This window comes from Mustelus asterias, chromosome 19, assembly GCF_964213995.1.
Source record: "Mustelus asterias chromosome 19, sMusAst1.hap1.1, whole genome shotgun sequence".
Lineage (NCBI taxonomy): Eukaryota > Metazoa > Chordata > Chondrichthyes > Carcharhiniformes > Triakidae > Mustelus > Mustelus asterias.
Window position 1 is genome coordinate 69,019,092 of NC_135819.1, and position 13,758 is coordinate 69,032,849.

The window sequence follows — 13,758 nt, forward strand, 5'->3', positions numbered from 1 at the left end:
AGTTTGTATGACTTTGTACTACATCAGGGAATGTTTTTATCCACCAAATCAATAAGTGATTGAAAGGATTGTACTATTAAAAATGAGACACAGAAATACAACGTGTGCCTTCTGCCTAGCATTACAATTGCATACAAATAAGTCAGTGACTGAATGGCATGATTACACATTAAGTAATGCTTCACAGAGTGTTGTATTCGATGTTCTACAAATGGAACTGTCAGAATTAATCTACAACATAGACTCGATTAATCGCTTTCCTACTATCCATCCTCACGATCATCTGCAAACCAGACCAGTGGAAGTCAAGTCAGAGTGGGGCTTAACTGTGGTGCTGTCCTCTTTGTTCTTGTTTTCAATACCTGTTTGCATTCTGACATCTGGTTGAGGCTTAACATGGTGAGTATGTGACAGGAGTTCCCTCCAGCACTGCCAATGCTTTAGGATTGTCCAGGATGCCTCCAAAAATGGAAGATTAATCTCCAAGACACTGATGTGTACAAGCCCCAGGACAAGTCATGGAGTATGTAAGTTTTTTTATATAACCTTGATTTCTTTTGAACACTTTGTCAGTTATCAAAATATTCCATGTGGGAGAAAAGGCCGCTTGATTGGGTAGGGTGGTTGGAAGCAAGACACGAGCACATCCTGCCACAGTTGGCAATCCAAATTGCGATAAATTATAAATAAAGACGGCTCTATATGCTTCTTGTTGAGGTTTTATAGCAGATTTTTCATTCAGTTGTGTGTGATAGATGTGTGTGATAGATGTGTGTAAAGTGAGCAGAGATACCTTATGAGAGGTTTTCATTCATCCATTCAATTTCCTTGCCAGCAATTGTCCCTCAACCAACAAACACTTGCATTTAATACCCACCTTTAATTAGAAAATAAAAATTCATGACATTTCGTAGAAGGACAATGAGAAATAAACGGATGCTGAGTCAAACCCAAAGGTATTAGAAAAGGTGACCAAATATTTGGTCAGAGGAGTAGTCTAAAGAGGAGTAAATTTGAGAGCAATGGACCAAGATGGGCTGAGTGGTCTCCTGCTGTACTGGAGGGATTCTACGATTCTAAGGTGGCTCAACCACCATCAATGGAATGTTGGATGTACAAGAAACTAGAAATGGGTAAATTGAGAGCTCATTGAGTGAGGGGGTAGGTGGTGTCATGGGTAGAAAGAGGGCAGGGTTATCAGTTTGCTGAAGTAGAGGATGTTATTGAAGCATGGAAGCCTGAGACCACAAAAAGATTTAAACACAAACATTGGAGTTTTAAATTGAAGGCACGAGGGGCTGGGAGCAAATGTCGGCCAGCTACAACTGGAGTGATGAATCAGCAAGACTCAGTGTAGAATGGATACAATAGGCGCGTTTCAGGAGGGTTAAAGTTGACAGAGCATGGAGGGTGGGAAGCGGGCCAGTAAAACATTTGAATGTTCGAATCATGACAAAGACATGAGCATATTGGTCGTAAATAATCTGAGGCGGGGCAGAAGCTGGCAAAATTATGGAGCTGAAAATATGCGTTCTTTGTAGTCGAAAGATCAGCTCAGAATTGAATCCAATGCTGAGGGGGACAATCTTCTCCAAGTGAAACAGCAGCTGGAAAAAGGGAGAGGAAGGAATGACAAGGGTAAAATATTTACGGCATGAAACTGAATGGGTCTAGATGGAGTGGTAAGGCTGAGTGACAGCAATGTCATTGTAGGGATGCTTCCCCGAACTGGATCTTTAATTTGTCCACAAAACAAACATACTTTTAAAGTAAAAAAATTGGCTGTGACATTGTGTGGATGCGAAAGGCGCTTTATAAATGCAAGTGGTTCCTTTTTAGTTCGTTTTTTTTTTAAACTGGGGCTGAAAATGTCTGCCAGTTTTTAATGCATTATATTAAATTCAGCACCTATGTAATTTACATTGGCATAACACGCAATCATTTAACTAACCAAATAAAACAGGCATCTGGAGGTCCATTTAAAACGCCCTAAATGAAGTAGTAAGCCCAAACAGAACTTTAAAAGCATTTCTGAACCCTATTTTGCTTATTTTCCTTTTTCTGATTTCACTTAGTTGGTCAGAAGGTTTTGTGCCTAGCATGCACACGAGTGTTGAGGTACAATGGAAGGATTCCAGGAATGGCAGACTCCACAAAAAGTAGACTGTGCCCAATTTTCCATGATTTTTCACACATCTGCCTGTATTTGCCTGGTAATAAAGCAGAGTGAGTATACAGACTCTGTCAATCCATCTAGATGCAGAGGTGAGCCATGCTCTACAAGTCATCTGGACTGGCAATAAGAGTCTTGCCTCCTTGCTTCCATCTCATTCTACTTCTACTGTACCAGTTTTCTAGCTGGGAAAGGCAATTTTACTGTCGTGTGGCACCACTGAATGCCAACAGATTCAATGCTGCTTTGACATTTGTTGTTCCTCACCAAGGCCAGATTAGCAATCATTACAGAGTCTAGTAACAGTTTTCCTTGTTCAATTTAGTACTGCTGTCAGGACATGGTTTAAAACATGGAGTGACCAACACATGGCTTACGGATTGAGATGTGGAAGCAAAAACGCTGTAATCATTTAAGAAACAGCCGGGTGCTGTTAACATGGGGCTGCAGTTGAATTTTTCATGGATGGATGAAGTGAGATGGATACAATATGGACTCTCTCATTTGTATCAGCCAGATTGTGTCAGTCTTGAGGAACAACCGTCCTTGTTACTGCATTACAAAAAGATGCAAAACAAGAAGAAACCAGCAAGTGAGAAAAATGAACAAGATATGTGTTCACAGAAGAGTAACATACCCAAAGTAAAAACACAATTACTTGTAAAATACTTCAATTTGCAGGCATCCTTTATAAAGTTCATTATGTTCAATAATGTTCCGTGTAATCTGCCCGACAGACACTCAGAGATGATGTGCGGGTCAGCCTGCAGCACACGTACTCATTATCTACACCCAGTCAGAGCTCAACAACAATGTACATGATGCTTTTAAAGTGGTACAGCACCCCAAGATGCTTCACAGGGTCATTACCAGGCAAAAATCTGACACTGAGCCACAAAGAGATATGAGGAGAGATGACCAAAAATTTGGTTAAAGAGGAAGTCTTTAAGGAGAGATGCGGAGGCAGAGAGAGAGAGGTATGGTAGCTAATCCCAGAATTTAGGACAAAGGCAGTTGAAGGCATGGTGGGGAAATGAAATCCAGGATGTGCAGCGGCTTACCTTTGTGAATCCGACAAGTTTACTTTGGCACTGTTGCCGGTTGTGTGACACTCATGGATTAAATGCCAGCATGATATAAAGCCACGAGATGAGAAACTCCCTCCAGAGTCCATAGCCCCATGTTCCAGCTTTATAGAAGTCATACTATAGCTTTGGTGAGTGCAAAGTGAAGTTTGAAGACAAGGTTTATGGGTAGCATTAAAATCTAATCAACATTTGGATGCTGGTGAACACAACTCTGGTTGTGAAAACTTGTGTAATAGGAACAGAAAGATGCATGTCTGGGGCACATCTCATCTTCTGGCTAGGCACATTACAGCCTTCCGGTCTCAACATCAAATTCAACAACAAAGAAAAAAGAACAAAGAAAGAACATTACAGCACAGGAACAGGCCCTTCGGCCCTCCAAGCCTGCACCGACCATGCTGCCCGACTTCCTCTGATGTGAACCATCCTCCAGTGGCTGAGCCAGGATGGAGCCATTAATCTGGGCCTGTTCCTGGGAGGGAGGGAGGGAGGGAGGGAGAAGCCCTGCAGCTGCAAACCAGGGAGCTGACAATGGTTCTGAAAGGTTTGCAGATCCACAAAGTGTTTCCAAATCCTCCCCAATGTCCAGTCGACGACTCCAGCGCTCCCCCCCGGGACCTGTCCCCACGGTAAAGTGGAGGCCTGCGGCTTGGGCCAGAAGTTGATGCCGTTTCCATTCCTACCCTGTGCTCACAATCTTCTCCCGAACCCTCCCCAACACCACGACTGATAACTTCAGATGATTAGCTCTGCCCCACCTCGACCCCTTTGTTTTCATTTCATTTTTAACTGTTCGCTACCTTTTATTTCTTTAGGGTCTTTATTTTTCTTTCCCCTTCATCTTTCCCCGTAGCCTATCCCCCTTTCCTTACCTTTTCTTCCCCTTTGCTTCCTCTTCTTCTCAGTTTTACCTCTCTCCCACCCATCACCCCCCCTCCCCCCACATCTTCATCTGTCACAGTTTACCCTCTGATTTCAGCTTCTCTGCCATTTGGCCATTCACATCTTTTATTCTCTCTATGGACTGCCATTATTTTGCCCTTGTTTTTGTGGCTATGACTCATCTTTCATTCCCTCACCCTGCAGTATAAATATCTCCCACTTTCTATGCCTTTTAGCTTTGACAAAGGGTCATCTGGACTCGAAAGGTCAGCTCTTTTCTCTCCTTACAGATGCTGCCAGACCTGCTGAGATTTTCCTGCATTTTCTCTTTTGGATGCATGCACTTCAGCTGCCCTTGGGAGACTCAGCCTGCAGTGGGGTGTGAAAACAGTCATACAGCAGGAAGTACAACTTCAGCTCAATACAAATAGGCCAGTACCTGTGGTATAACAATAGCCTGAAACATATTCTCGGCAAAAAATAATTCTCTTCCAGATTAAGGAACTTTCCTCTCAGCACTTTCCAATACACAGCTCGCTTGATGAAATGCTATTCTCAAGAGCCAAGAAAAAATAATACTGCATCTGTGGATGGATAAAACAGCACTGTAGGCACTGCTGTTGCCTTAGTACATCAGAATTAGCTGCGGAGGAATTTTATCAGAGGTCGCCTGAAGCTGTTTTTACACTGGCATCTCATCAAGTTCAGATTCTGGGAGTCCATTAAGCCTGTTTACATGGCAGGATCCAACTCCTTCATTCTTTCTGGCTGTAGAATGGTTCATCCATTTTTTTCTGAGGGTTCCTGTCATCCCACTGCCAGAACAGACAGCTGATTTATCCAGGTGAAATTTACGTGTAGTTGCTAGTCTCCCAGAATTCGAACTAAAAGAGCAGAATACAAAAGCTGCCTTGGAACAAGTGACTCAACAGGTTACTTTATTGAAATTTAATGCAACAGATCAATAGGAGATGGAACAGCAGATAGTTCACAAAAAAAAAGACTTAACAAGGTCTGAATGCTCTAAATAATCTAATGCAGCTCAATTGTAGCACTTTGTCATTCACCAAAATTGATCAGTGGACAGAATAGAAAGTGTACAACAGGAGATTTAACGAGCTGCAAAACACTCTTTGTAATCTGTTTAATGGGTGGCCAATTGGAAATAACTTTCAGCGACTATTTTAGAATTGAGTACTGAAAGTACACTGTTAAAAGTTGCTTTTAGGCTGATCTCCCATTTAATTCCAACTCCGGGAGATGTACAAAAACAGCATTCCGCAGCTGCTGGAAATGTGAAACAAAAGAAAAGAAAATATTGGCCATTCCCCAGCAGGACTTGGCGACAGTTCCACAGATGAAAAATCAGGATGTCAGTCATTGTGCAGATTAGCGCAGAAACTCTCAAGTTGTGGTCTCTTACTCACTGTTAAGCTACAGGCCACGCTGTGAATATCCCCAAACCAGCAATAATTGAAATCAGGGAACATTTCAATTTATAGGACCAGGGTCCTGGGTTCGATTCCTGACTTGGATCAGTGTCTGTGTGGAGTTTGCACGTTCTCCCCGTGTCTGTGTGGGTTTCCTCCGGGTGCTCTGGTTTTCTCCCACACTCCAAAGATGTGCTGGTTAGGTTGATTGGCTATGCTAAATTGTCCCTTAGTGTCCCGGTATGCGTAGGTTAGAGGGATTAGCAGGGTAAACATGTGGAGTTACGGGGAAAGGGCCTGGGTGGGATTGTGGTCGGTGCAGACTCGATGGGCCAAATGGCCTCCTCCTGTATTGTGGTGTTTCTATGATGATGATGTCACTGTTCTCTTCAATCAGGTATAACTCGGATTTAAGTGGCAATGTGATTAAAACTTGGCAATTAGCAGAAACTGACCTGGAAAAGATGTGTAATTGTGGAGTGTTTTTAATGATTAATTGCTAGATTTTTTTTAAGCTACATTTTTAAAATAATTTTCTTTGAAGTTTTTTTGAAGAACATTTTATCTTCTACCTTCATCCCATAGGTCCCAAACTCTAATTTGCTTTTTACGAAAATCTCAAAGTAATTATATTTTTTACTTTTTATTTCTTGTTTGAGCTGTGAAAATCTTTTAACATGATTGGCTGATTGGACAACATGCTAGGATCACTCCTGTTCCACGCTGGGAATCCTCAATATGGAACTCTGCAATCAGTTGTAACTTAGTTTGGTGATACAAGCAAACCACCGGAGAGGTCTCTCAATGAGGCTCACTTTAAGATCAACAGGGAGCCCCCTTGCTTTGTTGCTGACTGAAAACTCCAGGCCCATGTCCGTTTTCTAACACCAGCAGTACTTTGCAAGCACGAACATCAAATAAGACTGGAACTTTGAGGCCGCAGAAGTGGACTGGCAGCTGGCAAGTTGAATTTGAAGTAGCTGCTGGAGGTGTATCAGGAGCTGGTGGTACCAGCACTGTCAGGGTGACCAACTGTCGCAGATTTTCTGGGACTATCCCGGAATTTGGTTTTCCATCCAGCATCCTGGATCTGAGTTTTCTGGGATGCCATTTGCTCCGGATTTCGTGTGTCTCCATCCGTGCCCTGTGCCAGAGTCTGTCAGCTTCGGCGGGTAGATGCTTTGTGTTGAGGGTCGGAGAGTGTCCAGGGCGAGGGCCCTGGTTGTCAGCGGCAGCCTCATGCCCGATTTGTTGCGGGGGATGGTTCCAAAGTTGGGTCAGGCGGCGGAGGCCAGAGTTCAGGATCAAATCTGCACTATCCCCACCTCTCCCCACAGTAGTAACACCTGTATTATGTATATATATCCAGAAATGTTATCCCTTTAAAGCAAAGGATAAAATTACAGCCCAGAAAGAGACTGTTTCACTCAACCAGCCTAACATGTGGATGTACTTTCCTATTCTTAAATGTTAGGAAGGTCTCGGTTTCAAACATTAACTTTGGTGGTAAATTTCGTAGTCTTATAACCATTCTCCTGCTCCTTGCCCTAAATTAGGATGTATTTATAATACATAAACAAGCCATTTGACCCAACAGGTATGCTGTTGTTTATGCTCCATATCTCTTCATCAAAGGTTCTCAAACAGTTTTGATTCAAGGAATTGAAGGGCGACATTTCAAATAACAACCCACCCACCCCCCCCACACCCCACCTAAATTACACTACAGAATACTAAATAAAAAAGTGCTGCACGCAAGGAATGTTGAATAATTCTTTTAAGAAAACGGTTATTTACTTTGAGTTAGCAGTGATTCTATTTCCTTTTTACAATATGGAGACTAGAATTATTCACTGTACATCACGCCTTATAAATATCACATTTTGTATATTTGTTTGGTTGTAGGTAAAGCATTTTTATGGTTCATATATGGCAAAATATTCTCACCATATATACTGTAACAAGAGTATTTCTAAGTGCAGCTTAAATCAAAACAGTTCCAAGTATTATACTATAGCAGTGTGCTCTTTATTATTTTAGTGTCGGGAAGTCTGTCTTTGCAACTGGTATCTCGCATTCTCTTTACAGATTATGCCCGACGCATCCAGCCTCTGTATTCATTCAAGTTCAATTTTAAGTACCAACCACAGTACCTACAAAAGACAAGTTTCTTGGCAACGATTAGCTTGCGATTGAACCATACCATCCAGGGTGGTCCAAGATTCAATCTTCAGTGAATGCTGAGTTAGATCATCTTAGCCAAGATAGCAGTGGGGTAGCCTAGGCTGGAACATGCTACTTCCCAGTAAAGCTATCTTATCCTACGTGACATCCTTACACTTTGCCTAGCTGTGTAGGGACACATGATTGTATGGAGAATTTAAGTGGTTGCTCCAGTTGAGTTTCTGGTCAATGGTGACCTCCAAGATGTTAATGGCGAAGGACTTGGTGAAATCAAGAAATCATAGAAACCCTACAGTACAGAAAGAGGCCATTCGGCCCATCGAATCTGCACCGACCACAATCCAACCCAGGCCCTACCCCCATATCCCTATATATTTACCCACTAATCCCTCTAACCTACACATCTCAGGACACTAAGGGCAATTTTTAGCATGGCCAATCAACCTAGCCCGCACATCTTTGGACTGTGGGAGGAAACCGCAGCACCCGGAGGAAATCCACGTGAAGGATGGTGAAGAAAACTACAGCTACTTGAGCAGGTCAGAGACTGGGTATTCTATAGTGATTGGCTCACCTCCTGACTTCCCAAAGATTTGCCACCACCTACAAGGCACAAGCCAGGAGTGTAATGGAATTTTCTCCACTTGCCTGCATGTGTGAATCTCCAACAACACACAAGAGGTTCAAACTTATCCAGGACAAAGCAGTCCACTTGAAATGCATCCATATAGATATCTTCCTCCACCATCAGCATACCATGGTTGCACTGTGTACTATCTACAGCTTAAATTGCAATAGGTCGCCGAGGTTTCTTCAGCAGCACCTCCCAAACGCAAAGCTTTACCATCTAGAAGGGCAATTAAAGGGCACCAAGTGCATGGAGACACTCTCACCTCCAAATCGTACAGCTTGCAGACTTGGATTTGGTGTCGCAATTGGACATGGGTTGCTATTTCTTCATTATCACTCGGTCAAAGTTATGGACATCTTTACCTAACACCTTTTGTGAGGGTACCTTCACCACACAGACCACAGCAGTTCAAGAAAAAGATCCACCACCACTTTCTCAAGATCAACCATCGAAAGGCAAAAAATATCAGCTTTGCCATTGATACCTGCACCTCGTGAATAAATAGATATTTAAAAAAAGATCCTGCTCATTTTATAACATCACACACCCTACAAACAATTTTGTTGCAAACTGCAGTATTATATGCTTCATTGGAAGTGTGGCAGCTGATGCAAAACAAGAACTGATGATGCTCGCCCTAAATGTTATCTTTGAGCAATACGATTTGAGAAATACAACACCAGTCTTCATACAAAGCTGTACTTTGAGACAGTTCAGGCTGGTGTCCAAAATAACAAGGCCATGCCCCTTCCTCCTGTTTCGTCCAGCAGACAGTCACTAACTCTAGGACGTTCCCACGTCCTTGAATTAAAAGGAAAATGCGTCCCAGGAGCATTCTCACCAACATTCAGTTGTGAATACTGAACAACTTAATTTTAAAGGGTAGACCACAACAAACTACTGGATCACAAGTGACAAAGTTAAACAAACATTGCCACCTGGTCAAAGGTGTCGCTGAGCTTGTGTTAACACCTATGGACTACTGCTGTCATATGGCTTTGCTAAAATAATATTCTACCTTGGACTTTGTGCTTACACCTCTAACTGAGGCCAAAAAAGGCATCTGACAGTATGCACTCCTAAACATACTCACACAGCAAAGAGGCATCCACTGTTGGTTTACCATGAATGCGACAAAACCCAAATGAACAGCCTAATAAAAACCAGTGAAGAACATGAAATTTCCAAATTCTGTACGTGTATGCAAAGTGTGCACTACAAGCGTTTAAAAGCTTTGTATGCATCTGTCACGCACTAACACATTCCTACCTGAAGGAGGGGACGTTGCACACCCAATACTTTCATGGTATCAGCACTGGCCAACACTTTCAAAGGATCGGCAACCTTGGTTGCAGCCTCAATTTCCTTGTTGACATCGAGGTGAACCTGATTTAGGAAGAAGTTCTTGATGTACATGGTGAGGAATTCTCGCAATGGGCACTGCTTGCTGGAGCCAGTCCACATGGCAACTTCAATCTCCTGAATGAACCTAAAAGAACAAAAAGAAATACTTAGAATTCACTGAACAGTTCAGGCAGAACACTATATTAGGAGGACAGTGTGGTGTGTGCTCAGCTGATTATAATGTAAACATCTATAACAAAGTCATTCTTACAGTTGAAAGCTAACTCTTTAATTTGACAGGCTGATTCAACCGCTTGAAAACAGGAAAACCAATTTTCCTTTCTGCAGACCAATGTTCATACTACCTTCCCCAGTAAGACACACTTCACTATCAAATGTGGTCCGACTCATTTCTTAGGTTACAGGATGGCAATTGACACAAAGGGGTCAGAAATTGGGTGGCACAGTGGTTAGCACTGCTGCCTCACAGCACCAGAGACCCGGGTTCAATTCCCAGCTTGGGTCACTGTCTATGTGGAGTTTGCACATTCTCCCCGTGTCTGCATGGGCTTCATCCAGGTGCTCCAGTTTCCTCCCACAGTCTGAAAGGCATGCTGGTTAGGTCTAGGGCTTTGACAAAGGGTCTTCTGGACTTGAAACATCAGCTCTTTTCTCTCCTTACAGATGCTGCCAGATCTGCTGAGACTTTCCAGCATTTTCTCTTTTGGATGCTGGTTAGGTGCATTGGCTATGCTAAATTCTCCTTCAGTGTACCGGTAGAAGCACCGGAGTGTGGTGACTAGGGCATTTTCACAGTAACTTCATTGCAGTGTTTATGTAAGACTACTTGTGACACTAACAAATAAAACTTAAAAAATAAACTTTAAACTTTCAATTGTTCCAAAGGTTGGATGGCAGGAGGGTGTAACAGCAACGTTGATCAATACCACCATAACTCCATTAAATAGTTTTTTTTTTAATTTGAAAAGAATCAATTGTTCGGAGTGAAAATGTTTACTTTTAGAACATAGAACATTACAGCGCAGTACAGGCCCTTCGGCCCTCGATGTTGCACCGACCAGTGGAACCAATTGCTTTTGTGTTTGAGTTTCTCTCCCACATTTTCCCCAATGATCCTCGACTGAAGGCTTCATCTTCCAGTGAGGGGGACCCGGTTCAATAGCTAGAAGTAGGAACTCTGCTCGATTTCCCTTTCAACAAGGCAGAGCAGCTGTGGCCAATTATAGCATCCATTATGCTTCCCCAACCAAGATCAGTTAGCTCAGCATGGACCAGGAAACATGCCTGGGTCAGAGATGGTTCCTTCACATTTGAATGACTAGTGGGAAGCCATTCATATTTCTACAGACTCACTGTGATGCTGTAATATTGGTGGCATAAAGAGGAAAGGCACAAATTTGACCCACAACTTTGTTCCTGGTCTCTGAAAAACCACTAAGTGGTTCAGGGAGCTTTGGAGGGAGCATTGTTCAGCAGTTGTTTTCCTAATGTCCGGTAATCTGTTCCCAGATGTTTACTGGGCTAACTCAGAGTTATTGCCAGTTGTAACAATACTGGCTGCAGAAAATAAAAATATATGAGACATATTTCTAACTTGGGAAACTCAGGAAATGTAATCTTCTGCCCAACCAGTAGGCCAAGCACGACTCATCAAAAGCCGAACTAAAGCACCAAATTGTTGGCCGCATATTTAACATTGCCACCTAAGTTACAGGAACTGCCACTGGCATGGTTTATTTTGTGTAAATTATTGATACTTGATAGTCATTCTATTGGAATATGCCCAGGGTACACCATTTGCAGTATGATCTGGATGTAGCACAGAGCAGACAGGAGGCTGCAACAGGAGGCAAGTTGCCTAAACTGTCTGAGGGATGATTGTATCTGTAGCTTTTGGTCAAAGGTTGTATGTGATTTATATTCAAGACAACAATCAGAGCTGAAGGAATTGTTTCAGAGTAAAATCGTACCTCCCTCTTTCTGCAATGGGTGCATAAAGGTGGTGCAATGTATATTTAAGAAGTAATAGTGTGCTATTATGACTTGAGTCACACTCGGTCACCCCCTTCAAACTCCTTCCAAAGACAATATCTCTCCTTCCCAAGCATTTGAATTAACATTCAAGCAACTGTCATATGCAGTATATGATTGCTCAAAAGGATGACAGTATGTTGAAAGTGAGAGTTCACTTAAACATTCAGTGAACATCTAGGTGATGAATCCTTGGATGGCAATGTAAAGAGTCCTAACTGACAAAAGACTACGTGGGAAGAGCAAAATTGAAGTGATTAGACCACATGAAGATTAACTAAAAAAAAATACAGTACACTAAATAACAGCTGGAGAAACAGGCAGAAGGAAAATGACCGTGAAGAAGTTTAATGGCCTCCATGGCCAGTTTGTTTGGCATGAAGGAAAGATGAAGTTGTCAGGAAAACACTAAAAGGATCTTGAAAAATGTAATGAGAAGAAGCAGCAGAAAGCAGAGTATTCCCCAAATACTTGGATTAAAAAGGAAAATTTAAGGCCATCATTGAACCTGGACACAGTTCAATAAAGCTGTTACTATCTTTGCGCAGTTAATTTAGGGAAGTGCAACTTACTAATAGTTTGCTTAATTGCCAATAGCTCATTTTAACTTCAGCTGGAGCACTCAGGTTGTAGTGGTACGATCAATACATGGTGAAGTGGATCCTTGTATATGCAAAGACAGACATAAAATAGGGAAAATGAAAAATATTCCTTGCCACCCATACATACCCAATCTCACTGCTGCATCACATTGTAATCACCTCTTTTATTTCGGAACATTTTAACACTGGAAGTGACTCAATATTACGGAAGCAGATGACACAATTTACTGTGTAGCTCAGGTCTGTCATATAGTCTCAAACAAATGTTCTTCAGATTACAAGCATGTTCAAAAATTGTTAATTGAAAATGAACTGGGTAATAAGCTACACTGCAGTAATGAATTATGATTGCATTCTCTGAACAAAAATTGTCAACTCTTTACTTCTGGAAGTAGTGACTTTGTTAATTGAATTGTCCACTTCAGAAAATCTCTGCAAGTTGCAGGTACACTCTAGATTCCTGTTTAATGATTTTCATTCTGTTCTCACCACATCCTCTCACATTATCCTCTGGCTGAAGGGAAAAAACACAATCTCCAATTGCTAGATCTGGGCTGAGAGTGACTGCACTTGACTTCAAGGCTTCATGTGATCCAGTGTGGCATCAAGAGCAAAACTGGAGTCGATGGGAATTAGGAGGAAAATACTCCGCTGGTTGGACTCGTACACAACACAAAGTAAGATGGTTGTAGTTGTTGGAGATCATTCATCTCAGTTCCAGGATATCACTGCAGGACTTTCTTGGGGTAGTGTCCGAGGCCCAAATATTCTTCAGATGCACCAATGACCTTCCATCATAAGGTCAGAAGTGGGGATGTTCACTTAAGCACCATTTGCGACTCCTCAGATATTGAAGATACAGTCCATGTTCAAATGCAGCAAGACCTGGACAATATCCAGGCTTGGGCTGGTAAGTGGCAGGTAATATTGCACTATACAAGTGCAGCTCATACAAAACTCAAGAAGCCTGCCTGATTGACATTCCATCTGCCAACATACATTCCCTCCACCACCAACACACAGTAGCAGCAGTGTGTACCATTTATAAGATGCACTGCAGGAACTCACCAAGGCTCCTTAGACAACACTTTCCAAACCTACAAGAACAGACCAGAGCTAGAAATCCTGTGACGAGTAACTCACCTTCTGATTCCCCAAAGCCTGTCTACAATCTACAACGCACAAGTCAGGAGTGTGATGCAATACTCGCCCCTTGCCTGGATGAGTGCATCTCCAAAAACACTCCAGAATCTTGATACGTTTTTATAAACAAACTAATATCAAAAGGAATTAAACAAAGTAAGCAATATTATGCTATGAACTCAGTTCTACCTTTTACTTCCCCCAAGAACTCCTTATACATTACAACAAT

The 13,758-nt window shown here is 42.2% G+C and overlaps 1 protein-coding gene across 1 annotated transcript in view; it reads right to left on the reverse strand.

Annotated features, from left to right (window-relative positions):
- exoc4 (exocyst complex component 4) overlaps positions 1-13,758 on the reverse strand; it is a 516,360-nt gene that overhangs the window by 172,190 nt on the left and 330,412 nt on the right. The window contains exon 10 of the mRNA XM_078235822.1: positions 9,658-9,877. Within this exon, the coding sequence (XP_078091948.1) occupies positions 9,658-9,877 (220 nt within the window). The remainder of the gene's footprint in view (positions 1-9,657; positions 9,878-13,758) is intronic.